Here is a 22499-nt window from a genome sequence, read left to right as displayed (position 1 = left end):
CATCGATCGCAACAAACTATAAGATCATCATCAAATTTTCCAGCCGATCTTCGGCTGCATGTTTCGTACATTAGATGGCGCAAGGAATCCAAACGAATGCAGTTGACGTCGTATTTCTATTGGCCAAAAAGGACCCAGAATCTTCGCATGGATTGGCCCCGTAATCGTGATCGAGAGATCTCCACGAATCACTGGATGGGTCCTGCACACCTAGGAGGAGCGTATACAGGTCGCAAGTGAAGTGGTCGTGCCGGTATCAAGGGCTCGTGCAGTTTTGGTCCATTGTCATAGTTTTTGATGAGAAGCAGTAGGCGATCTTGTGAAATAGATCACGTGTATGCACGTATCGAACGATAATACGTAAATCAGGGGAACAACGAAAGCCAGTGTGAGCGGGTGGTATATTAGATCGGTGCGTGTATGCGAGCGCAACCGCGTGCGGGCGGTTCCCACACGTCCGTGCAACAAGTGTCATACACGACAGCGCGGCGAATAAACTGACTGTTTCGAAGAGACTTCCATACAGACGCTGTGCATGGTGTTCGTTGTTTCATCGGTGAATAGAGAGGACTACCGGCGAGGATGGGCTGTGCGGTAAGCACCACCGGTGAGAAAGAAGCCGCAGAGAGGTCTAAGAAGATCGACAAGGATCTCAGAGCCGATGGCGAGCGGGCCGCCAGTGAGGTCAAGCTCCTCCTGCTCGGTAATTTCTTCTCGTTTTCTTTTTCTTGACATGCTTTCTCTTCAAAGAATCGTTTCATTGTTATTCCACTGTTTTTTGTTTTTTTTTTTGGTGGCAATACCATTCGTAAAATACTCGTTACCTCGAAGATGATGTCTCCTCGAGATTATTATCTTGGTTCGTTTGGAAAAGTAGATCATTGCACCAAGGGAGCTCAACTACCGATAAAACGGGTTTTTCTTTTTCTTTACGATCTTTTTATTTTTCTTCGGTAGCATTCTTTTTTTCGTCGTTCAATTTTTATTTTGAACGATCTCCCCCTCTCCCGTGTGTCCTAATCAATTATCGAATTCGCGCAATCGCGGAAGTGTAGCGCGGGCAATTTTCCGAAAACTTGAATCATCGTCTCGAATGAATCATTAGATAATTTACTGAATAATCGCTTACACACCTGTATTTGTACATAGCCTTATTATTTTTATTAATTAAAAAAAAAAATGTTCATATTTTAAGGAGCGGGAGAATCTGGAAAATCTACTATAGTAAAACAAATGAAAATTATCCATGAAACTGGCTATAGCAAAGAAGAATGTGAACAATATAAACCTGTAGTGTACAGTAACACGATACAGAGTCTTATGGCAATAATTAGAGCCATGGGACAGCTTAGAATTGATTTTGCAGACCCTAATAAAGCGGTAAATATATGAATTTTAATGTAAATTATTTGATATACTGTTACATCATATACAATGGTTTATCAGTATTAGTAAGACCTAATTATGTTGTAGGATATAGCACGCCAATTCTTTACCCTAGCTTCAGCAGCAGAAGAGGGTGAGTTAACTGGGGAACTGGTGTTATTAATGAAACGATTATGGCAGGATGCAGGAGTACAGCTTTGTTTCACACGTAGTAGAGAATACCAGCTGAATGACTCAGCAGCATACTACCTTAATGCTTTAGATCGCATAGCACAACCTAATTACATTCCTACCCAGCAAGATGTTCTCAGAACACGTGTAAAAACTACAGGAATAGTAGAAACACATTTTTCATTTAAGGGCCTACACTTTAAGTAAGTTATTTTTAAAGCAGATTTAATAATTTTATGATTGTATCGTACTAAAAAAATTTTTCTATTCTACCAGAATGTTTGATGTTGGTGGTCAAAGATCAGAGAGAAAAAAGTGGATACACTGTTTTGAAGGTGTTACTGCCATTATATTTTGTGTTGCGCTAAGCGGCTATGACTTAGTTCTTGCAGAAGATGAAGAAATGAACAGAATGATAGAATCAATGAAACTATTTGATTCCATCTGCAATAGCAAATGGTTCGTTGAAACGTCAATTATTTTATTTCTAAACAAAAAAGATCTTTTTGAAGAGAAGATCACCAGGAGCCCCTTAACTATTTGTTTCCCAGAGTATAAAGGTGCCAACACGTACGAAGAATGTGCTTCTTACATTCAAATGAAATTCGAGAATTTGAACAAAAGGAAAGATCAGAAACAAATTTATACACATTTTACATGTGCCACAGACACATCTAATATACAATTTGTTTTTGATGCTGTAACTGATGTTATCATCAAAAACAACTTGAGCAATTGTGGTTTATTAAGTTAAACATTCCAATACTCTATTGAATTGAAGAAAAAAAAAAGAACAGTAGATTGACGTCTAAGGTTAATAAGCCTGTATGTAAATGCACAAAGGATATACATGAGACTGAACAAACATTTTTTAAAACAGATATATTCTGTATATCAACGTGTATTCCATTTACTCAGTGTTTTCACTTTGGCATTTTATTGACCATTACAATCTTTTGGTTTAGTATTATGGAATAATTTGCTAGAATTCGTATTTTTTTTCTACTGAAAACTTCGTAACATTTCGACTAATTTTTAACTTATTTTATACTGTTTTATACAGCAACTGATATTCAAATGGAACATTACAAAATTACAAAACTTAAGATTTATATATCACGTTTTTGATAATAAAGGCAGATACTATTTACAAATGAAAAAAAAATCTGGTTTCTGCTAACTGTAGTATATTAATCAAAAACTAATTAGCTAATAATTTAGTGATATATTTTTGTATATAATTTATTCACGGAATGAACTATGTTTATGCTAAATGGAAGTATATTTCCATAATTGTGCTCGAAGTCACTAATTTTTTCCCTCGTAAATGTTCGTATTCCAATGACAGACACAGCTCTCTGTGTTTACAACAGATATTTATACAAATTAGATTTGATACAAATTTTTGCACAACATTTTTACACGTATTATTAAATAATGTTTAAAGAGCTGTTATTGCTCTACCTGCAAAACAAATGACAATATTAGAATTACTTACAAATTGAGAAATCAATTTCATTATAATACTAAAATAAATAAATAAAAAGAAATTTTATAAGATTAAATATTTTTTTAAAATTCTGTGCTTCGTGTTGTGAAATATAAAGCAATATTTTAATAAATTAAAATAAAGTACGTTTGGTTCACTTAGAGAATACTGGGAAAACTTTTTTTTTACTAAAGCCATTTCTATTTACATTCTTTTTAAATTAAATACACGATTCAATTACAAAAATTCCTGAATTCATGTTTAGGTTTTAAAATATAAGACTTTGTATGTATTGAAACCGAATTTTTTTGTTTCGTAAAATTGTATCTTTAGAAGAGAAACATTTTTAGAAGTAAAAAGCGCTCACATATCAAGTACTTATATCGAATTGTGAAAAATAATTAAAAATGTTTTTTTCGTTGTGTAAACATAGAATCTCATTTTACTTGTATCTTGCATTGATGTTTTATGTTATATGTATATGTACAATAATACAATACATGAAGCTACAAAATATATATCGTAATGTTTTATTCTATCTGAGAGTGTTTTAAATTGGAAGTTTACTGATTAATTTATTTATACTATTATAAGAGTAACTTACATTTGTTATCATTTGTCACCTTATCGTTAACTTAAAAGGAATATATATACTTATATGGAAAACATTTTGTAAGAATACTGATTTTGAGACTAACATTTTTCTTAGTGTTATAATAGCAAATTTAAATCATTTTCTTTCAACTCTCAAAAATCATGTCAACCATATATATTTTTGTTTAAATATAACAAGAACTACACAGGGCCAATAAACAATTTTAATGTTGAAAATAAACTGATCTGCCGTGAAAGTAGTTTGTGGTTCATACGTTTGAAATATGGAATTATAACAATAACTTTTCTAGGTGTAGACATTATACATATTTCAAGAACTCTTCATACGATATTTTCAACAGCATAGATTTCATTAACATAATTATTCCATTCATTTCAACAATTATCAAGAACCCTTTACACTATATATCAGGTTTGTAACTCTGCTTATTTTCTATTACATCCGTATAATGAAATCTTTGAGGTATTTAGCAAACTTGATTATATACGATGTAGGAAAGTGCATGACAGTAAGCATACATTCTTATAGTGCATGAGAACGAAGTTTTGACTAATCACAGAAATAGATTTAAAGTTTATGATAAGCTACACAGTTGTTCAACGTTGTGTGGAAGCAATCTATGTATTTTACATTTAATTTCTATTGATATTTATAAATAATTAGCTACACAGTAACGTCTAGTGATTTCACTCACAAATGGAATGACATACGCCACAATCTAATGTGGATTTCTAGCTGGAATAGGTGGTCCGCCTGATGTTCTTGCTGGAATAGGTGGTGGAGCATTCGGTGCAGGTAAACTAGGTGGAGGATGTTGAGGTGGAGGAGGAGCTTGTCTTTGCGGTAATGGCGGAGGTACGGTATTGGGTGGTCTACTAGACGATTCTTGCGAAGGATCTGTACGAGGTAAAGGTGGAGGGGGACGGTTTGGTATGGGGTAACTAGGAGATCCATCCAATATCTCTTCGTAGATTGCAGATTCTGGAGATAGCCTTTCACTTTGTTCGGATTCCATTGTTTCTCTGGGTAACGGCGCTGAAAACTGATTAGGCAATACACTGAATACACCAGCGCGTGGTCCTTGTTTTCGATCTTGCAACGGACTTCTAGGTGGTTGAGATGGTCGACCTGGAGGTGCAGGTCGAGGTGGTGGAGTTACGCCGTTTGGACTTCCTCTACTAGGAGATGGTCGTTCCGTTATGTCTAACTGTTCTAATCTTTGCACAGGACTTCTTATCGGAGAATCCGAAGTAAACTGTGCAATAGTGGTGTTGCTACAAAGTTCTATTTCTTTTTCAATTAGCTGCACCCAGTTTGGTGATTTTAAGGATAATTTCAAAGTTTGACCGCACACTTGAGTCATGCCTTTCTTCGCTGCTGATAAAGCACACTGGCCATCTCTAAAAGTTATCCAAATAGTTTCACCGACAAATCTGACGAGGATCGCTTCACCGATATGAGAGAAATCTTCCAGCAGAGCATGCAAGATGTCGTCCATGTCATCTGATTCTTCCATTGCTTTTACTACTATGGTACCATCCGGTGGACCTAAGTCTTGAATTACCTCTTTGAATACCTGTTCTCGTTTTTCAGGATCAACGCAATGAACATCTACGTCGATGATTGCGATAACCGGTCGGTGATCGCTTTGTTTCAGTTCCGCTCTACCATAATGAATTAATTTTCCTGGATTCCAATCTGTAGGTGAATCTAAAACGATTAGTCATTTATATATTTAAAAAGAGTAAGTAAAAAAGAAAAGAAATCAAGATTATTTACAACCGTGTAACTAACCGATATCAGGTACTTGTTTTCTACGTTTCCATAGCACTCTATCTGTCCATGCAGGTTGACGACACTTTTCGCTCGTATCATAATCATCCGAAAAGACATCGTATTTATACGTTGGAGGAAAAGTAATAGAACCTTCCAAAAAATTTTTAAAAACATTCCCTTGTTCTTGTTGAACCTGAATTAAAAAATATGTCAATTTACATATAATGTTTATTTTATACACTTAGGATATTTACCTTCAATTGATCGTACTGTAGTATTTGATCAAGTTCATTTCTTTTAATCATCTCTTTCATTTCATCTTTATCCATATCAACTCTGTAATTAAAATCTCCACACCAAAATACGTAATCGTGAGTATTTAATGTTCTTCCCATGGGGAAGGTAATTTTTCGCGTAATTTCAGCGTAATCTGCATTACGCTCGTTAACCTGAGACTGGCCAGCAGCAAAGTGTGCACAAACGAAACAAAACGACGTTGAATATAATACACATCTAATAGCTGCAGCTCCTTTATTACCTGTTGCACCACCTAATCCAGTTTTAACACAGTCTACGGCTACATCCCTTAAGTAAGGTGCATGCATAGGTCGTATAAATAAATAAAGACAAACACCGACTAATTGTTGATATGTGACTAAAACATATTCAGTATCTCGGGAAAGTGCTTTCTGTAATTGCTCTGCCCACGCTTTTACATTATCAGTACTAGCAGCCATTATATTACTAGCGTTTAAATCAACGATTTCTTCAAATCCTATTGCAAATATATCTACAGGAACATTGTCGTATTCAACTGATACTAAGGCTGTAAAAGAAGACATCAACTAATAAAGAATAACTTTATTAATATTGAAAAAATGATATGCTTAAATTGTACTTACATGACGATTTTCTTGGAGCATCTAATAACCAATCCGAAAGGGATAAGTCTTTGTACCCGACACTTCGAAAATGCTTTCCTCCATTAACGTTGTAAGTACCCACGCTTACTCTAAGATTCATTGTAATTACATATTCGTTATACCTTTTACACATTTCTCTCAAAACACTCGGCGGAGCATGTAACATATTAGAAGGCAAAAGTAATCGAGCTCTATCGGCCAATTCTGTGTTCAAAGTTGATCCCAATAGCAAAATATCAATAGCTTCTTGCTTACTGGAGTCTAATAAATTATTTTGTATTGTTCTAGCCGCAGATCTAGCACCGTCCATTAATTTCGAACTTCCTTGAATTGCTCCAGTACCAGCATATATTTTGCTTACTTCATTACCATTATTGATCCACATTTGTCTAAATACTTCCTCAAATCTTGAAACCATCTGTTGCTTCTCAAGCAACTTCAATAATCCAAGTTGCTTACCAAGTATTTCCAAAGCAAAGAACGTTTGTACGCAATTAGTTCTGTCTAAACAATCAAGACAATTTGTTCTAATAGTTCCATTTTGTTCGTGAATGACGGCATTACCAACAGCATAAAATAATGAAAAAGATTCTAAATACATTTCTACTTTTGCCTTTAGTTTCGAAAGATTTTTCATATTTCCACCTCTACATTCTTGATGATAGTCAAACGGAATGTGAGGCACATCATTATGCTCTGACATTTTATGATGAGTTTGAAATAATTGACTTAGCATTGCTTCTCCTTCTTTACTACCAATCAGACTAGAACCAAGGAGATTGACAATTACTTGCTGCCCGTATCTCTCTTTGATCATCTTTAAATGTCTGTCAAATGCTGGTGCAGAAGCTTCAAAACCACGAGAAATTTTAACTTTATGAGAACCAACTTGGATACCAGGTTGTTCCCAGAATAAAGGAACTGATCCTCTAGTTTGTACATAAGAAGTTACTTCATTATCTAAATATATTACTTGTTCTGTTTCTACAAAATTTGCTACATGACCATCATCATTAGTCCCTCTGACATTAAACCTAGACAAAGAATAAAATGTTCATGTGAAATGCTGGTATGTGTTCCAAATGATTAATTTGAAGTTATCATGTAGTATTGTATTACCATGAATGATAAAATTTGATAAGAATAATAAGTAAGTTCAACATTGTAAAAAAATATGAGTAATGTTTGCTTTTTTTTTAAATAAACAGTAAATACCTGGTGCCTGCACGTTCACAACTTAGCCTGGATATAAGAACAGCTCGAGCCTGTCTATGACCAACATATACAGTTCGAATTTCCACACTACCACACATTGCTTTAAGTAACCAATGAGATGTATCAACTCCAAATCTCAATAAATGTATGTGTAACATTCGATTCCTATTTGTTACATAATAAAATAATTATAACATTTGTGTCCTGCCCTAAAGATTACATACTGCATATGTGGAACTAACCAGAAAAATCTGTTATCAGTTGTTGTGGATTTACATCGCCTCTGTGCACTAAGGGTAATATCAAGAGACTCTTGAGATCCAGCAGACCAAGAGAAATAAAATGTACCAGAATTAAGAACTTTCCTAACTTCAGATACACGATCCTCGTGGCCTTGCGCATAATGAAGCGGTACAAAATGCGTTTGAGTAATCCTAAATATTTCTGATTCTCCTACTTTACCAACTGAGAAACATCCAGTGACAAGAACAAGATACAGAAGGGTATTTTCTCCTGCATTTAACTGCAAAACACCTAAGCACCCATATGCATCTAACAATTTTGTATATTTCCCTTTTAAGCTGTCAGTTTCTTCAGCAGCTGAAAAGAAATATTTATAATTATATATAACAATATTAAAAAGAAATTGTCAAACAGAACTAAAAGGCTCATTTAGTATTGTAAATACCGGTTCGTACTTTTTAGAGGAAGAAAAAGATGAAGATTAAGGATCAAGAAAATGTAACAATACATTATTATTAATAATGATAAAATACTCACAAAGAACAGCGACAGCTTGTGACTCAAAGAGAACAGTCTCCTTTCGATTTCGCTGTTCTAGTATTAAAGAATGACGAGATGGTTTCAACTTTTCGTAAACGCGAAACCCTTTGCCCATCGCCATTGTTGCGCTAATGTCTTTGAAGGTTTCGCGGATAAAGATATGCTTTGATAAAATATGACAGCCCCGTCTGTCATACGGGGCAGCACAATTACTCTACTTGCCGAATGTTTTCTCCGTGCTGACTGAACTTCGCTCGTCAGACGATCTACTTTTCCCTATTAGTTTCCGGAGGGGAGTAGCGCTTTCCTCGCTCATCCATCGATACTTCTATATTTTCATGTATATATGTATATACATACATCGTAATTGCACTATAAGCCTACAGTCTGCTTCTCTAACCGTACCAATCAATCGAACGCGCCATTTTGAAATTTAAAAAAATTGCATGTGCAATCTTGCGCTACAAGTATGCGTTAAAAATGACATATTACAATATTGCGTTAAAATGACAGTAGTTTGGTCAAATTTACTTTTACATCCTAAATGTAAAGTGATTTTTCCTAGGGAAAATGGACTTACAAGGTAAACAGAAATTCTCTAAACTTTTTTATAAAATACACGATGATAACTGCAAGCTAAATTTTTTAAATTTGGTACATTTAGTAATTATACATTGTATGTTTTTTGCACATGACATTTTCGAAAATATATCATCGATGCAATAAAATTTATTTCTCTCAGTCAGTGACATAGTAGTTGTTACATTTCTTTTATATAATGATCGTTATCTTTAAACATGATTTAAACAATCATTATTTCGCAGAAAATTATCTATATAGTCTAATGTATCGTGTATAAATAGTTGAAAAAAATTTAAGTTCAGTTATGGCTAGATTTCTGTGAATGTCTTTGATCGTTGCATGCACCTTATACCTAATTATAGAAAATGTCACATTCTTTTACATTACTACAATATTTACACGGCGGAAGGTGCCATTTATCGACACTCAATTATTCGTTAGGCTACCTGATTTCTTTTTATTTAGTCGATCATTGATACTAAAATATTTTTCTTCATAGTAACAATAATTGGAAAGAGATTAAACAAATGTTACATTTAAAGTCATTTGATAAGTTATTTCTTACTGTATTATCTCTGGATTTTGCGATAAGCATCAATAAAAATAGTTCTTAAACATAAATTTTGGAGAAAGCATTGTAATTATATAATATTCATGGAAATATTCTTAGACTAAGAAATTAATATACATTCTATTTCAAATTTTAACAATCAGTCAATACAATTAATACTTTCCTATTCTTTTTTTCTTACTGATATTCTTTCTCCTATTAATGTGCCTACATAATTCTTCGTTTATGTACAATTACATAAACAGTTCAACCGATTGAAGCTCATTTAAAGCATCGGGAATATAGCGGTTTTATTTTTCCATCTCTCTAAATTTGACTTCTTTTAGTGGAAATAAACAAGAATTGTTACTCGATAAAATGTACCATTTAAAAATAATTTAATTCAGGAGATACGCCTGAAATTATTTCAGTAACCTAAAATTAATCATAACTAAACATATAATCTTATAAATTTCATCTTTCTACTTCTCTAAAACAATGTCAACCGAAAGTATTCTACACTGTTTCGAACTTTCCTTAACGGAAAATAATTAACGTGTATGTACCATGTAGAAAATATTACCTCTTGGGAATCTAAGCTATAGCTGCTTCGTAAGTTTGGCCTGACTGTAAAAAAGATTTCAACGACTGAATGATAGAATTTTTGTTTATTTGGTTCTTATACCTCAAGGAAGTCCTTTAGCAATGTAACGCGACGCTTTTCAGCGATGTCCATTTGGTTCTCCAGGTCTCCACGATCTGTTGTTTCTGCATGTTCAATTTTCCAAGAAAGATTTTCTATTTCAGCTTCCAGTTGAGCTTGTTGATATTCAAACTTCAAAATACAAATACATTACATGTTTGTATTGTGAAACAAGAATGAACAAAGATGACAGAGTTTTTAAATGATACGTTACCAATTCTTTACGCGGTCCAGGTTCCATATAGTAAGCGTAAGGATACGTGTATTGTAAAGTATAACGACAGCGTGCTAAAAGCGACGCTGCTGCAAATAAATGTTGCCAATCAATCCAGGTTCCACTAGAATTCATCACTTTTTTATTTATCCGCATCTTTATCGCTTCGAGAGTTTGCTCTTCCAATTTTAACGATTTACTATGATTTTCCCACTGGAAGAAGTTAATTATAACATATTGAGATTACATGCGTATAAGTAAATTAAGTCTTAAATGGAATAACTTTACCCTTTCATAATAATGAAGATATTTTTTAAGAGCTTCTCGCGCTTGTGCTAAAACACTCTCATGAGCGATGTTAGGATTTTCCTTATAACGTGAACATTCGTAATATTCACTTCCGTGTGTTCTCCAATCTCCGAGGCATATCCAACAAAAATCATACTTACAATTATAACATTGCATGTGATTGCAACCACCATTTTTTTCTATGCAAATATGACATTTCGGGCACTGTAAATTAAAATTTGTTTATTATCCACATATTAACACGGAAAGAAGTAAGATTTCAGTGAAACTAACATCTTTGGTATGAGCACTAATGTAATTAGCTGTTTCTGAATCATCTGCACATTTTATCAGCCACTTCTTAATGGTATTACAATCAGTAGGTGCGTGGTAATCGGTACCACATCGAAAACTGAAAGTGTTATAATTTTTAATTAAAGTAGTACGAAAATTTTATAAGTATGATCAAATTATGAATGCATACCAAAATATACTTTTACACGATGAACACATCACTCTTTTTGCTCGTTGTTCCTTTGAGTGCATAACCATTTGGCAATTGGGGCCTGGACAGAATCTTAATTGTGGATGAGATTTCACATAATCACAAAAAGCAAATTGTTGATACCTTTCCCTCATGTTAGGCTTAGTAAGTAAAGATAAAACAAAGTCTTCAGGAGCAAGGACATTACAATCCTGTGCCATACAGCTTATTCCTAAATTAGATAATTTTGAATTAAAACATTTTATTAATGTTAGAAAAATACTAATTGCATTTATACTTCCAGATGTATCAATAGGCATACCTGTAGAAATACCTTGAGTTATTTGTACTTCAAAATGCATACACCAACAGTCTTTGCAGAAAGAATGTCCACATGTTAATGTAGCAAATTTATCAACAGAATAAATTGTAACACAAACTGAACACAATCCACCTCTTTGACTTTTCACCCCGGGCACTGAATCCAATAGAGATAATGGTTTTATTTTTGAATTAATTAACAAACTGGAAGCATTGGTACGGTACTTGGTGACAATATCTTGTAATGCCCAATTGTGCGCGTGTAATAAAACTTTGGCTAAGGATGGTGTTATGTGAAGACTATTACTTAACACTTCTACATCTTCATTTAAAAGTCTCTCCACTTCTTCAATTCTTAAACAATCATATACAGCATATTCTGGATCTCTCCTGCTTTGATCAGACTCTATATCATTATCACCTTCACCATCCCATGGTTGAACATTATAATAATCTTCATAGCCTGGATCTCCGCAGTCTGAGTCAGAGTAATCCATTTCAGTGTCATATTCTTCACCTGACATCTATTACAAAGATGTTAATGTCATAACACAAAAATAGTTTGAAATACATGTTTTGCAAAGTTTCACTTGATACATTGATTGCATATATGCATATCAGAGACATTACTGTTTCATAACCTCTTAGTCATCATTATTGATTTATAAGTAACAGGATATGAATATATTCGGAATTAACAATAATGAAAATACAATAAAACTAAATTTATGAACTTAATAATAGTCATAGTAAAAAATAAATGTTTCAAATAAAACTTTCAATAACCATATAGAGGCAAGAAATTTTAAGCACCCTTTCAATTGATATAAGTTAATTAACTTATAAGTATCTGTTTATACAAAATAAGAAGCTGCTTAAAAATATACAAAAAATAACCATACATTCATTGCATTTAATTATTTTGTACCAAAATTGTCTTTCTATGACATTTGGTAAACATTTCCTTGAAATGTTGAACACTATTTCATAATACAGTGTCATAATGCAGCGTTATTTACGTAGTAACAACAACCCACCTTTACGTTTTTATTTATCAAGAAAGATACATTGATGTTTCTATTTTTTTAGTGTAATTGGAAAAATTATTAACAGGATCTAACACAACCGTTTACACTAGCATTCACACTTGGTCGCACGGGCGCATGAATTACGTTGTATATGTATGCGCCTTAAGGTGATGCTAGCGTTGAAAACTTTACCGACAGTCCCTAGAAAAATCTCTAGAAACGAGAACACAAATTACGTCGTCATACTGTATCTCGTCGGTGATATAGCATATATACATGTGTCTGTTAGTTGGATGCAATAATTCAGGTGGCGATCAAACATGGCCTGTTTTACCGATGCGGAATTCGGAGTTCAGCCTCGACGCTTGCATCAATGTACTTGTAATGTATAATTATAAATTAAAAATGATATCTTGAACTGCAATAAAGTCATTTACAACATTAATAAATGGAATATTTTCAAAGACAAATGTAATTCGTTTATCTTAATGAAATACTGATTGACAGTTGGAACAGAGGTTAGAATGAGAAGCATCGGCAATATTTTGAAAATGTTTGTTGCCTTCTTTTATGATTACGCACGAGGATTGTCTTATACTGTTACTACAATTTTGATTCTGGGTTACTGTTTACACCCAGCTAGATTTGCTTCGCATTATACTTTTATAAAAGCAGAAGATATTTACGATGAAATGGAAAGGTCTTACCCGGCAAGGGACAATTCTTGCTCGATTACAATTAATCCCAGAAAGTCTTCTCCATTACTATATCCTGAAGAACAACCACGGGAAGACCCAGTGGCAATGGCACGACGCTTAGGCATACTACCTGGAGGACAATGGAAACCTCTCAACTGTCATCCTCTCTTTAATGTAGCGATTATTTTACCGTATAGAAATCGTCAAACACAGCTTGCCATTTTTATGAATTACATTCATCCTTTCTTACAAGCTCAAAACCTTGATTATAGAATATTTGTAATCGAACAAAGTCCGATGCGTGAATTCAATCGTGCGAAACTGTTCAATGTTGGATACGCGGAGGCAACAAAAGTGAACGACTTTCATTGTTTTATCTTTCAAGATATAGACTTAATACCTCAAAATCCTGACAATATATATGCTTGTACAAAAATGCCTAGGCATATGAGTTCAAGTGTGAATACATTTCGCTATAATTTACCTTATACTGGTTTATTTGGAGGTGCAATTGCATTGACACGTAAACAGTTTGAAAGAGTTAATGGTTTCTCAAATGTTTTTTATGGGTGGGGTGGAGAAGATGATGATTTTTATAGCCGTTTACAATCAAGAGGTTTTCAGGTGTGTAAAGAAACAATGGTAAATAAATTACAGATATATTATAAATTATAATAACACGTTATATATTAAATTTTAGGTCACACGTTTTGGACCTGATATTGCTCAGTACTACATGTTAACACACAAGAAGGAACCACCAAGCAGTGCTAGATTTGAGAATTTAGAGAGCAGTGCTAGAAGGTATGATACAGATGGAATTAGTAACTTAGAATATAGGGTTTTAAATCATCAGTTGAGGCCACTATATTCTTGGATTTTAGCAGATGTTTAGTCGTATATATATATTTTTTTGTTCCTTATTGTTTACCAACAAACATGGCTGTTTATAGGTATTAATTGCAATGTAATTATAACGAAGTTTTAATTTCTACAGAGCATTGAAATGAAATTTCATAAAAACTCAATTTTGTAACAATTTAGGTATAATATAATTAGGAACTTTTATCCACTATGCATAAGTGTACTAGTAGAACAAAAAAATATTGCTGTCAAACTTTTTATACATATACGATACCATTTTTATAGTGAGACATAGATTTTAATTCATTCAAATTGGTGTGAAACACGAAATATAAATTATTCAGCATTTCCTATCAAACGGTACACGATACTGTACCAAAGATATTACCATGATATACTTACAAAATAATGATAGATTACTGCAATTGGAGACATGTACTATTAATAAAAATAGCTTGCTACTTATGTATCAATATTTATTATGAGAACAAAATATTTACTCATAATTTGTTCATTGATTATTACACAATCTATCAGGAGTAACAATTAAATAATTATAAATACATTTCCTAATTATCTTTATGTCTGAATTAATGCAATATTCTAGGAAAGCTTGTTTCTTAAGCAAGTGCGGATTTAATAGTACAAAACTTCTTTATACAAATAGAAGATTGTAGTTTGTTCCTCTAGTAATATGTGAAGAAATCAAAGTATTAATATAACTATGTCAATCTTCTTTTAATCTATTCCTAAGTTTATTATTTAGTGCTCAATTATACATTTCAGTAATTGCATTTATATCGACTGAAATGAACAAATGTATTGTTATAATTAGAATATTATGTATTGCTTTAAACAGTGAAGACAGTAAAACCATTCAGTAATACTAAATTATTGATTTTCAATAAGTTTATATATTGAACAAATGTATTTAGTATGTTCCAGATAATTTTTTGATTTACTGTTTCCATTGAGTCAAATAGTTTTAATAGTGATAAATGTATGTGTACTGAGATATGAAAAAGATTTAGCCATCAAAATCTTATTTATATATATTGTAATGATGAATAATTCGAAAAAAGTTCGTTTGGAGTAAAATAAATCTGAAGTTCAAATATCGAATCATCGAAAATATTTTAACAAATCGTGTAAGTACAAGTGTCCCGATATAGAATTATACCAGGAATCCTTCAAAAATGAAATAAAAAGAAAAGAAACTGTAAATCATCCAAAAAGACTAGTATATAAATCTATTCTAAGGTTTTAAGTTAAATATATGTCGTAGATTTATCTGTGAAAATTTTAAAATGAACAAAGTAGGTTTTCCCAGGGAAAATGGTGATACAGAGGAAGCAGGATTTCTTAAAATCTTAATTTTAATGATATTAATGTTAAAAGTGATTTAGGAATAACAGAAAATTTAGTATATAATTAAGAAATAATAAATTTCAATTTAAATCTCCCCCATATTATCATTCTCCCTGGGAAAGCCTACCATACTCGGTACTGTACAACCAATCTACAATAGATACCTTGTAAACGGGTAATTTTACTTTGAAAAGGAAAATTATATTTGGACAGTCAAATTCTTATATAAAAAACATATCATGTTTGATTTTTTTTTACCATTTCTACTATTAAAAAAGAAAAAATACAAAATAATATATAGAAGTTTTGATTTTCCAAAGACGAACACAAGTATACTGCAAGCAATAAATGCTGCATGTATTTTTTATTATTATCTTTTAATCTATTCATTTCTTACATGGGTTTTGCATGTGTAATTAAAAAAATAATGATAAGTATACAAATGACTGTAGAAATGTGTATGTATAGCGACGAATGTGTGATATCCAAAAAAATACAGCATAAATCATAATAAAAAGAAAGATGACATACATACGTATGAGTATAAATATACCTATATATATATATATGTATGTATGTATGTACGTACGTGTATATGACATAATTACATCATAAAGGAATTATGAAATTTAATGCAGAATTATAGTAGTCCTAATGCAACCAGTGATAAATTCAGTTGCATCGACTCAAAATATACAAATTCATTTTTGTCAAAGAAGCATCATGAAATGTAAATGAAATATAACAATTGATTTCTCTTGTTACAGAAATATTTCATAATGCTTCAATGTATTTCAATTCTGAAATATGAAAAGTACTACATTGTGCACAAACTGTTAAACGAGAATTGCTTAATGTAGTAACTTTTTTTCTTTTTAATTATTTCTACTGGTGTTTGTGTTACATTCTTGGGTGCGTATTATAATTTCATAAAAGAAACAAGTATAGTGTGGTTGGAACACATGGTTAAAAAATTGTATCGTCTTTCAATTCGAAATATATTACAGGAGTAGTTTTAAACACGAGAAAATGGAAAACAAATGTACAATTAAAAATATTCTCACTTTACTAGTCCCTAAGAATCATGAAAGTATATAGTAAAAAAACCAGGTACATGTGTACCCAAGAATGAATTATCATACTTTTCAATTACCAGTAATGCAACCAGTATATTGTTCAGGTAATACGCATACATACCTATTCGTCTATGGAAAAATTGGGTACAAGTACTTATACATATATATATAAAATCTATTTTCAATGATACTCAATATATTATGTATCAGACAGCTCTTGATAACGTGCGTACATCATTTTTTTAACGCAATCTTTATAGGTGTCTCCGGGTAATGCACTATACGATGACGATTTTGCTCCTAAACCAGCCGTAGGAACTCTCCTTTCCGCTTCGATGATACTTGTTCTACCTTGGTTTGATTTGCCCAGGCCCATCCCTTCGCTCCATCCCATTTTTTGCAATAATTTATTGCCAACATTATCCGAGCCAATACCCGCCCTTGTGGGTTCTTCGTAAGATACCGATATATCTTCTACTCTGGTTTTTAGGTACTTTTCTTTAAGTTTATTTGGTTGAGGAGGTTCTGGTTCGCCATATTTTGCTCTCCTTTCCTTAGCACGATCTCGGTATTTATTATTTCTTTGTTGCGGATCGTTTGGATCTAAACCCCGTACTTGATACCAATTTTCTAAATTTTGTTTGTGAAGATCAGACAATTGTTGATGTCGAAGCAACGCTTCCTTGCTGGGAAACTGTCGTTTACACAATAAACATGCTAATTTACTCCAGTCTGTGTGTTGCCTTTCCTCTTGTTGCACATCCTCTATTTCCTCTTCCGTGTCACTACCGCCACCATAGGCAGCAACTAGGCCATTATTCCCGCTTTGATCCTCATCCTCGTGATAAGAATTAGCAAGAGATTTCTTCTCTAATATAGCATATCCAGCATCAGCAGCTCCGCTTCCGATACCTTGATTGCCATCACCACCAGCGAATTCTGAATTCCAATTACTTTTTGCGTTCTCCTTCTTCTGATTTAACGTTTTCGCCCAACGTTCCATGTCTTTTGCTATCTTCTTTGCTACCTTCACTTTATCTTGTTTACTGTCTTTCTTTTTACTTTCATCTTCCTTTGAAGTTTCTGCAGTCGCAGTAATAACTGCTGAAGTTGTTGCCTGATTAGCGGGCATGCTTGTTGAATCAGTACTACTAGCGGTAGCAGTTATTGTTGTTCCGCTGGATGAAGTTCCTGTTGCTTGTGTTACAGTAGGAGCAGTCTGTACGGACAAAGAAATCGAACAAGTTTTTAGAAATATTATTTAGCTAGGGCGTTAATAATGGTTAGTGTAAAATTCCAATAACCTTTGCCGGTTGATAGGAAAACGATTCAGCATCCCAATAAAGGAATTGTTGTGTATGACTGTTGTAATAATATTGCGAATTAGGATCGTAATACAATCCTGTACTTGGATCGTAATAATAGCCCGACGATTCGTCGTAGTGATAGGTGCTAACGTCTGGTACAGCTATAATAAATACGTCAATATTATAGAGAAATTTTGTACAACTAGACTAAAACAAATGTTTCATTGAACAGTAATAAAACTTACAGTATACTTTACCATCACTGCCGTGTGCAGGTACTCTTCCACTTGCTAACGCGGTGCTAGTTGGTGCGGTGGGTGTTGGTCTGTTCTTCATTTCCTCGGCATCTCCCAACTTCCTCGATGCTTGTAGCTGTTGTATGGCAGACTGCGCGACAGCTGCAGCTGCGTTCACTCTATCAGTTTGATTTAAAGACGGCAGAGTGATAGCAGAGCCCTGCATTATTTGATTCTGATAGTATTGCGTATAATACTGAAGATAATGAGCTTTCTGTGCAGGCGTCTTAGCGTATAAGTTGGCACTGTACTCTGCCAATTGAGCAACATCGTCTAGAGTATACCTTTGCGGTTGGTTGTCGTTTGCTTTCCACGTATTCGTGTTATTTATTTGGTGGAGTTTGCAATATGTAATTTCTACTTTCCTTCCGTCCACTACTAAACCCTGTTTCGTCAGGGCTGTGTGTAAATACATAGCGTCCACTACGTTACCCATTTCTAGATAACAAACACCTCTGGACGTATTTGTTAGAGAATCGCGTCCGATACGAATACTACGTATTGGCATAGATGAAAGATTTTTCATCGCTTGTAAGACCGAATCCTCGGTCGTTAATACGTCCAATCCTCGAAGAAGAACAGTGTTCGTAGGATGAGGGCTGATTTCATCGCTGCCTTCTCCACCTTCTTCGCTCTCTGCTCGTGAGGCGGAACATTTAAAGCACGTTTCGCGCCTCTTAAAATTATGCGCGCCACACTAATGAATAAATAAAATCACAGTTAATCTCTTATACCGTTGAACAATGAATTCTTTGTGTACAACTTTACCTTAACGCAATGCCAATCCTGTGTATTCTTTGCTGGTGGTTTATCTACATGGCAATCCTTCGGTATACTGTACTGCATCAATGCACGATATTGGTCCTGAAGCATCAGTACTCCCTGAAACAGAGAATTTCAGTGTTATCCCGTCCAACATCCTCCCAAAGCAGCTGTTTATCCCGTAAACTTCCTTCTTGGTTGACGAAATTATAGTTTTCTACTTCATAGCTTTCCGTCTCGAACGAACAGTAAAGAAAATGTGGGCTTAGAAATGTGGGCCATTCCACACGGCTTGCGGACCGACTATATGTACATGCGCGAGAACGTTTTTTTTTTCTTCTCTTCTTTCTTTTTAAAATTTCGATCAAGGTATTGAATTAATAATGAAAACAAGCAAACGTACAATGACTGCTTGCATATAAAATTTGTACGTGAATAGGAAAAAAATTGTCGTGCAAAAAATTGTCATTCTTTAAAGAAAGAAAAAAAAAATGCGTAGTCAATGAATCATTGCATCAAAGTCAAATGGTATTAAAGCAGAATTGAAATAATAATAATAACAATAAAAAAAGCATTTATAACGAATATAGCAAAATGTGATTTATATAGAAATAAAACTATCATGCCGGATAATATGCATTGTACGTAGAAGACGATTGGAATGACCCTCCTCCGATCTTCATTGTTAGTCCACAAACTTTTATGACAGATAGAGGATAGGTAAAAAGCACGCGACGCGGCCTTTTTTTCCGATATAATAATCTTATCTTTTTTTTCTTTTTTTTTTTTTAAATCCAATAGACGAAATTTGCGAGCGAGTTAAGAAAAGTCTGCAAATTATGTGGGGACTCCTAGATAAATAATTAGGTACGGTAGATTGAAGTAGCCTTTTAATAGGTGCACAGCCATGGCCATGGGGAAGGCCAAGGGGCTGCGTTACCGTGCCTTGCCGCCACGGGGCGTCGGTGGCACGCGTACAACGCATCGGTTGTTGGGTATCTGGACTGAACTTCTTTCTACCTGTTTCATCTCCATCCACCGTGCGGCCTCCTGAGTCGCGTTAAACTCGACGAATGCAAAACCTCGCGAAGCACCTATACAGAGCAAATACACACATATCCAAAGTTAATCCACGTTTTGCCTGGGTGTCTCTACTCTGAGAGGGCAGGCAATCACAGCACCAACCATTGACAGACTGAGTTTTCGATACGAAGTATTTTTCTTCGCTTCGTCGCTTGCTTTCATTTCCATTTGCCTAAAGCTCAGCAGAATGAATTTCTACTAGAGTGACAGTCGATTGATCTCTATGATACTTATACGCGAATTGTATTTTACTTCTTTAAGAGTTAGACCTACCCAAATTCTCTTGATCTTCATCCCCTTTCCCAAATTGTATAAAATATCCCCATCCCCTCCAATTTATGCTAATTGCTGATACGAACAGTATTAAGAAAAAAAAAAAATAGAAATAATAGGGTCACCATAGTTGCATAAAATTGGTTGGCAGATTTACATTCCAATGATATTAAGAAATTTCAATAAATATTTCACACCATCCTTCTAGATGAATAATGATGATTTGATTTTCCTCAAAATATTCTTCCCATGTAACAAGATATATTCTTGTTAGAAACTTACCTTATTCCAAGAATAAAAGATCAATGATTTATATTCAATTGATAACAATTGTATTTATGATTCTGCATTAAGAATTTTGGGGTATGCATGATTGGTACCGATATAATACTAACACAGATCTTTGTACAGTATGATAAAAAAATTGTTTGAAATTATTAATTATTTAACATTTTTAGATATAATCCGCTTCGTTAAAAATTTCAAACAATCTTTTTGAAATGATCATTAAATAAAAAAAAAGCAATGGTAACTTATTACTACTCAAATCTAATGCAACCTGCTGAGATAAAAAGCACTTTGCTAGTTCGCACATTAGGTTTAGGGGGAAGTTAATTTATGAGAATAACGATAATTACCTGTATCCTTTTTACGTATTAGCCTGATGTCCTTGGGCATGAGACCACAGTTGAGGATGTCTTGCCGCACCTGTGATACACACATCATAATAATAACAGTGATGCATGCTTGCAAATGCTGGTTCACGAGTGGCCAAATTATGTTGGGCCGCTAAGTTGACAACCTACGTCATTTTCTGTAATATGCTGAGCAAGCCCGCGAATCATAATGGTGTTGTTCGGAGATTGAGATTTGTAGTGGATGCCTTCCATGGACGAACCGTAAGTACGTCCATGGTCGTGCTCAAAGTCCATGCTTTCACGACTATGATCGTCATCGCGATCCCGATCTCTTTCCTCCCGTTTCCCTCTACGATCTCTATCTCTATCCCTGTCTCTGTCTCTCCTAGACCGATCTCGATCTCTGTCGCGATCACGATCCCGATCTCTGTCTCTTTCTACGGAATCTCGATCTCTCTGTCTTCCGTAACGATCTTCTCTGTCTCTGTAACTACGATCTCTGTCGTCTCTGCTACGATCCCTTCGGTCTCTCGAACGATCCCTTTCGCGATCTCTGTCTCGGCCACGGTGATTCCTATATTCAGGACTTCGATGATCCCGGTCGCGATGATCGTTATCCCGGTGCTCGGTATACTCCGGTGATCTACTACTTCCATATTCGTTACGATAATCGTAATCCGAGTTATGCCCTCTCCTTTCGGGCCCATAACCTGGCTCCCAAGGGTCAATGTTGTTACTGTACATGTTGTCCATTCATTTACCTGGTTTCTGAAACAATTATGATTTTAATTAGTATAAATTAACCAATTCATCCGATATCTTGCAATTTAGAAAGGTGAAAGTAACCAGTTTAAAATTAGAGCAATAAAAAAATTCCTTATTAAAATTCCTCCTGTTATATGTTCCTGTATAATATAAAGTATCATATGCTGCATAAAATCAATTGATATTCATTTAAATATTAAATATATCTACATTTAATAATATTAATTACGTTAGATGTAATGGAAAAATACACTTGAAATGTCAATTTTTTTTTTTTTAACCATCACTACGTTTCGATTTATAATGTACATTTTCAAAGAAAGAACAGTAAGTTTTACGTGAACGTATGAAATTAAGGTGACAGATTCGTTAGGTAGTTCTCGAACGTAATTCAATAGTCAAGAAACGTAATAACGAAGATTCGATTAATTAATATCAATATAAAAAAAAATTAGGTAATAATAGAATATTCGGAAAAAAGTGAGAGCCGTGCAATATGAAAAAGATTGAATATGGAATCCTGATCCGCTAAAGCGAACGAAACATCGTGGCGTTGATTAATAATCATTACCCAATATTGTTAATCTCTTTAGAATACGATTTCCCATAAAATTATCTGTGCTTTGTTTCGAATTATGTGCGTACTTGATTTTTACTCACTTTACTTGTTATTTGTAAAATCAGACAAGAAATAACGTGATGCGCACAATGGCGTGGTTGCGCCTCTTGTTCGTCTCGTACAATATGGCGATGCCTGTCGAGGACGGACCCATTACGTGGTCTGTGAATGTATAACCAACCTAGAAATATTTCTCAGATGGCGCTTTAACAAGTTATGTC

The 22499-nt window shown here is 34.0% G+C and overlaps 5 protein-coding genes across 10 annotated transcripts; 2 read left to right on the top strand and 3 right to left on the bottom strand.

The window, feature by feature from the left end:
* Positions 1–23: 23 nt before the first annotated feature.
* Positions 24–3564, top strand: LOC114879790 (guanine nucleotide-binding protein G(i) subunit alpha). The gene is made up of 4 exons (XM_029195073.2): positions 24–703; positions 1196–1380; positions 1474–1760; positions 1834–3564. The coding sequence occupies exons 1-4, from the start codon at positions 583–585 to the stop codon at positions 2309–2311; spliced, it is 1071 nt and encodes a 356-aa protein (XP_029050906.1). The 5' UTR covers positions 24–582; the 3' UTR covers positions 2312–3564.
* A 236-nt stretch (positions 3565–3800) lies between these two features.
* LOC114879784 (synaptojanin-1) lies at positions 3801–8973 on the bottom strand. Its single transcript, XM_029195047.2, has 7 exons — positions 8357–8973; positions 7819–8176; positions 7577–7741; positions 6341–7395; positions 5693–6264; positions 5457–5631; positions 3801–5372 (listed from the first exon to the last, which is right to left on the bottom strand). The coding sequence occupies exons 1-7, from the start codon at positions 8478–8480 to the stop codon at positions 4381–4383; spliced, it is 3441 nt and encodes a 1146-aa protein (XP_029050880.1). The 5' UTR covers positions 8481–8973; the 3' UTR covers positions 3801–4380.
* A 95-nt stretch (positions 8974–9068) lies between these two features.
* Positions 9069–12673, bottom strand: LOC114879787 (potential E3 ubiquitin-protein ligase ariadne-2). 4 transcript variants are annotated; one of them, XM_046288443.1, is made up of 9 exons: positions 12539–12673; positions 11503–12025; positions 11181–11412; positions 10991–11108; positions 10697–10921; positions 10409–10621; positions 10177–10326; positions 10075–10118; positions 9069–9926 (listed from the first exon to the last, which is right to left on the bottom strand). In XM_046288443.1, exons 2-8 carry the CDS (start codon positions 12023–12025, stop codon positions 10086–10088), a joined length of 1494 nt encoding a protein of 497 aa, XP_046144399.1. In that variant the 5' UTR covers positions 12539–12673; the 3' UTR covers positions 9069–9926; positions 10075–10085. The 4 variants fall into 4 exon arrangements, with proteins under 4 accessions (XP_046144399.1, XP_029050886.1, XP_029050890.1 ...); XM_029195053.2 differs by having other exon boundaries at positions 9069–10118; XM_029195057.2 differs by lacking the exon at positions 12539–12673 and adding an exon at positions 12404–12532 and having other exon boundaries at positions 9069–10118; positions 11503–11658.
* A 158-nt stretch (positions 12674–12831) lies between these two features.
* On the top strand, positions 12832–15213 carry LOC114879791 (beta-1,4-N-acetylgalactosaminyltransferase bre-4-like). Its single transcript, XM_029195074.2, has 2 exons — positions 12832–13851; positions 13928–15213. Exons 1-2 carry the CDS (start codon positions 13054–13056, stop codon positions 14120–14122), a joined length of 993 nt encoding a protein of 330 aa, XP_029050907.1. The 5' UTR covers positions 12832–13053; the 3' UTR covers positions 14123–15213.
* A 593-nt stretch (positions 15214–15806) lies between these two features.
* Positions 15807–22437, bottom strand: LOC114879785 (RNA-binding protein 5-like). 3 transcript variants are annotated; one of them, XM_029195050.2, is made up of 8 exons: positions 22320–22437; positions 21063–21662; positions 20895–20964; positions 19921–19994; positions 18907–19020; positions 18100–18835; positions 17840–18003; positions 15807–17754 (listed from the first exon to the last, which is right to left on the bottom strand). In XM_029195050.2, the coding sequence occupies exons 2-8, from the start codon at positions 21645–21647 to the stop codon at positions 16735–16737; spliced, it is 2763 nt and encodes a 920-aa protein (XP_029050883.1). In that variant the 5' UTR covers positions 21648–21662; positions 22320–22437; the 3' UTR covers positions 15807–16734. The 3 variants fall into 3 exon arrangements, with proteins under 3 accessions (XP_029050883.1, XP_029050881.1, XP_029050882.1); XM_029195048.2 differs by having other exon boundaries at positions 18088–18835; positions 22320–22436; XM_029195049.2 differs by lacking the exon at positions 22320–22437 and adding an exon at positions 22231–22299 and having other exon boundaries at positions 18088–18835.
* Between the last annotated feature and the right edge of the window lie 62 nt (positions 22438–22499).

The sequence above is a fragment of the Osmia bicornis genome, chromosome 13 (assembly GCF_907164935.1).
Source record: "Osmia bicornis bicornis chromosome 13, iOsmBic2.1, whole genome shotgun sequence".
NCBI classification, from domain to species: Eukaryota; Metazoa; Arthropoda; class Insecta; order Hymenoptera; family Megachilidae; genus Osmia; species Osmia bicornis.
The sequence above is the reverse complement of the archived record's forward strand: the minus strand, read 5'-3'. Positions and strand labels throughout refer to the sequence as shown.

Coding starts and splice junctions, on each gene's coding strand:
- LOC114879785 (XM_029195048.2), bottom strand. CDS start 21,647: ATGGACAACATGTACAGTAACAACATTGACCCTTGGGAGCCAGGTTAT. Junction 20,965..21,062: donor AGCATATTACAGAAAATGAC/GTAGGTTGTCAA, acceptor TGTGTATCACAG/GTGCGGCAAGACATCCTCAA. Junction 19,021..19,920: donor GGTGGATGGAGATGAAACAG/GTAGAAAGAAGT, acceptor TCTCTGTTTCAG/GGAGTACTGATGCTTCAGGA.
- LOC114879791 (XM_029195074.2), top strand. CDS start 13,054: ATGAGAAGCATCGGCAATATTTTGAAAATGTTTGTTGCCTTCTTTTAT. Junction 13,852..13,927: donor TACAATCAAGAGGTTTTCAG/GTGTGTAAAGAA, acceptor ATTAAATTTTAG/GTCACACGTTTTGGACCTGA.
- LOC114879784 (XM_029195047.2), bottom strand. CDS start 8,480: ATGGCGATGGGCAAAGGGTTTCGCGTTTACGAAAAGTTGAAACCATCT. Junction 5,632..5,692: donor TACAGTACGATCAATTGAAG/GTAAATATCCTA, acceptor TTTTTAATTCAG/GTTCAACAAGAACAAGGGAA. Junction 5,373..5,456: donor AAAACAAGTACCTGATATCG/GTTAGTTACACG, acceptor TAATCGTTTTAG/ATTCACCTACAGATTGGAAT.
- LOC114879787 (XM_029195053.2), bottom strand. CDS start 12,025: ATGTCAGGTGAAGAATATGACACTGAAATGGATTACTCTGACTCAGAC. Junction 11,413..11,502: donor AACTCAAGGTATTTCTACAG/GTATGCCTATTG, acceptor TATCTAATTTAG/GAATAAGCTGTATGGCACAG. Junction 10,327..10,408: donor CTGGACCGCGTAAAGAATTG/GTAACGTATCAT, acceptor TGTATTTTGAAG/TTTGAATATCAACAAGCTCA.
- LOC114879790 (XM_029195073.2), top strand. CDS start 583: ATGGGCTGTGCGGTAAGCACCACCGGTGAGAAAGAAGCCGCAGAGAGG. Junction 1,381..1,473: donor TTGCAGACCCTAATAAAGCG/GTAAATATATGA, acceptor ATTATGTTGTAG/GATATAGCACGCCAATTCTT. Junction 1,761..1,833: donor TTTAAGGGCCTACACTTTAA/GTAAGTTATTTT, acceptor CTATTCTACCAG/AATGTTTGATGTTGGTGGTC.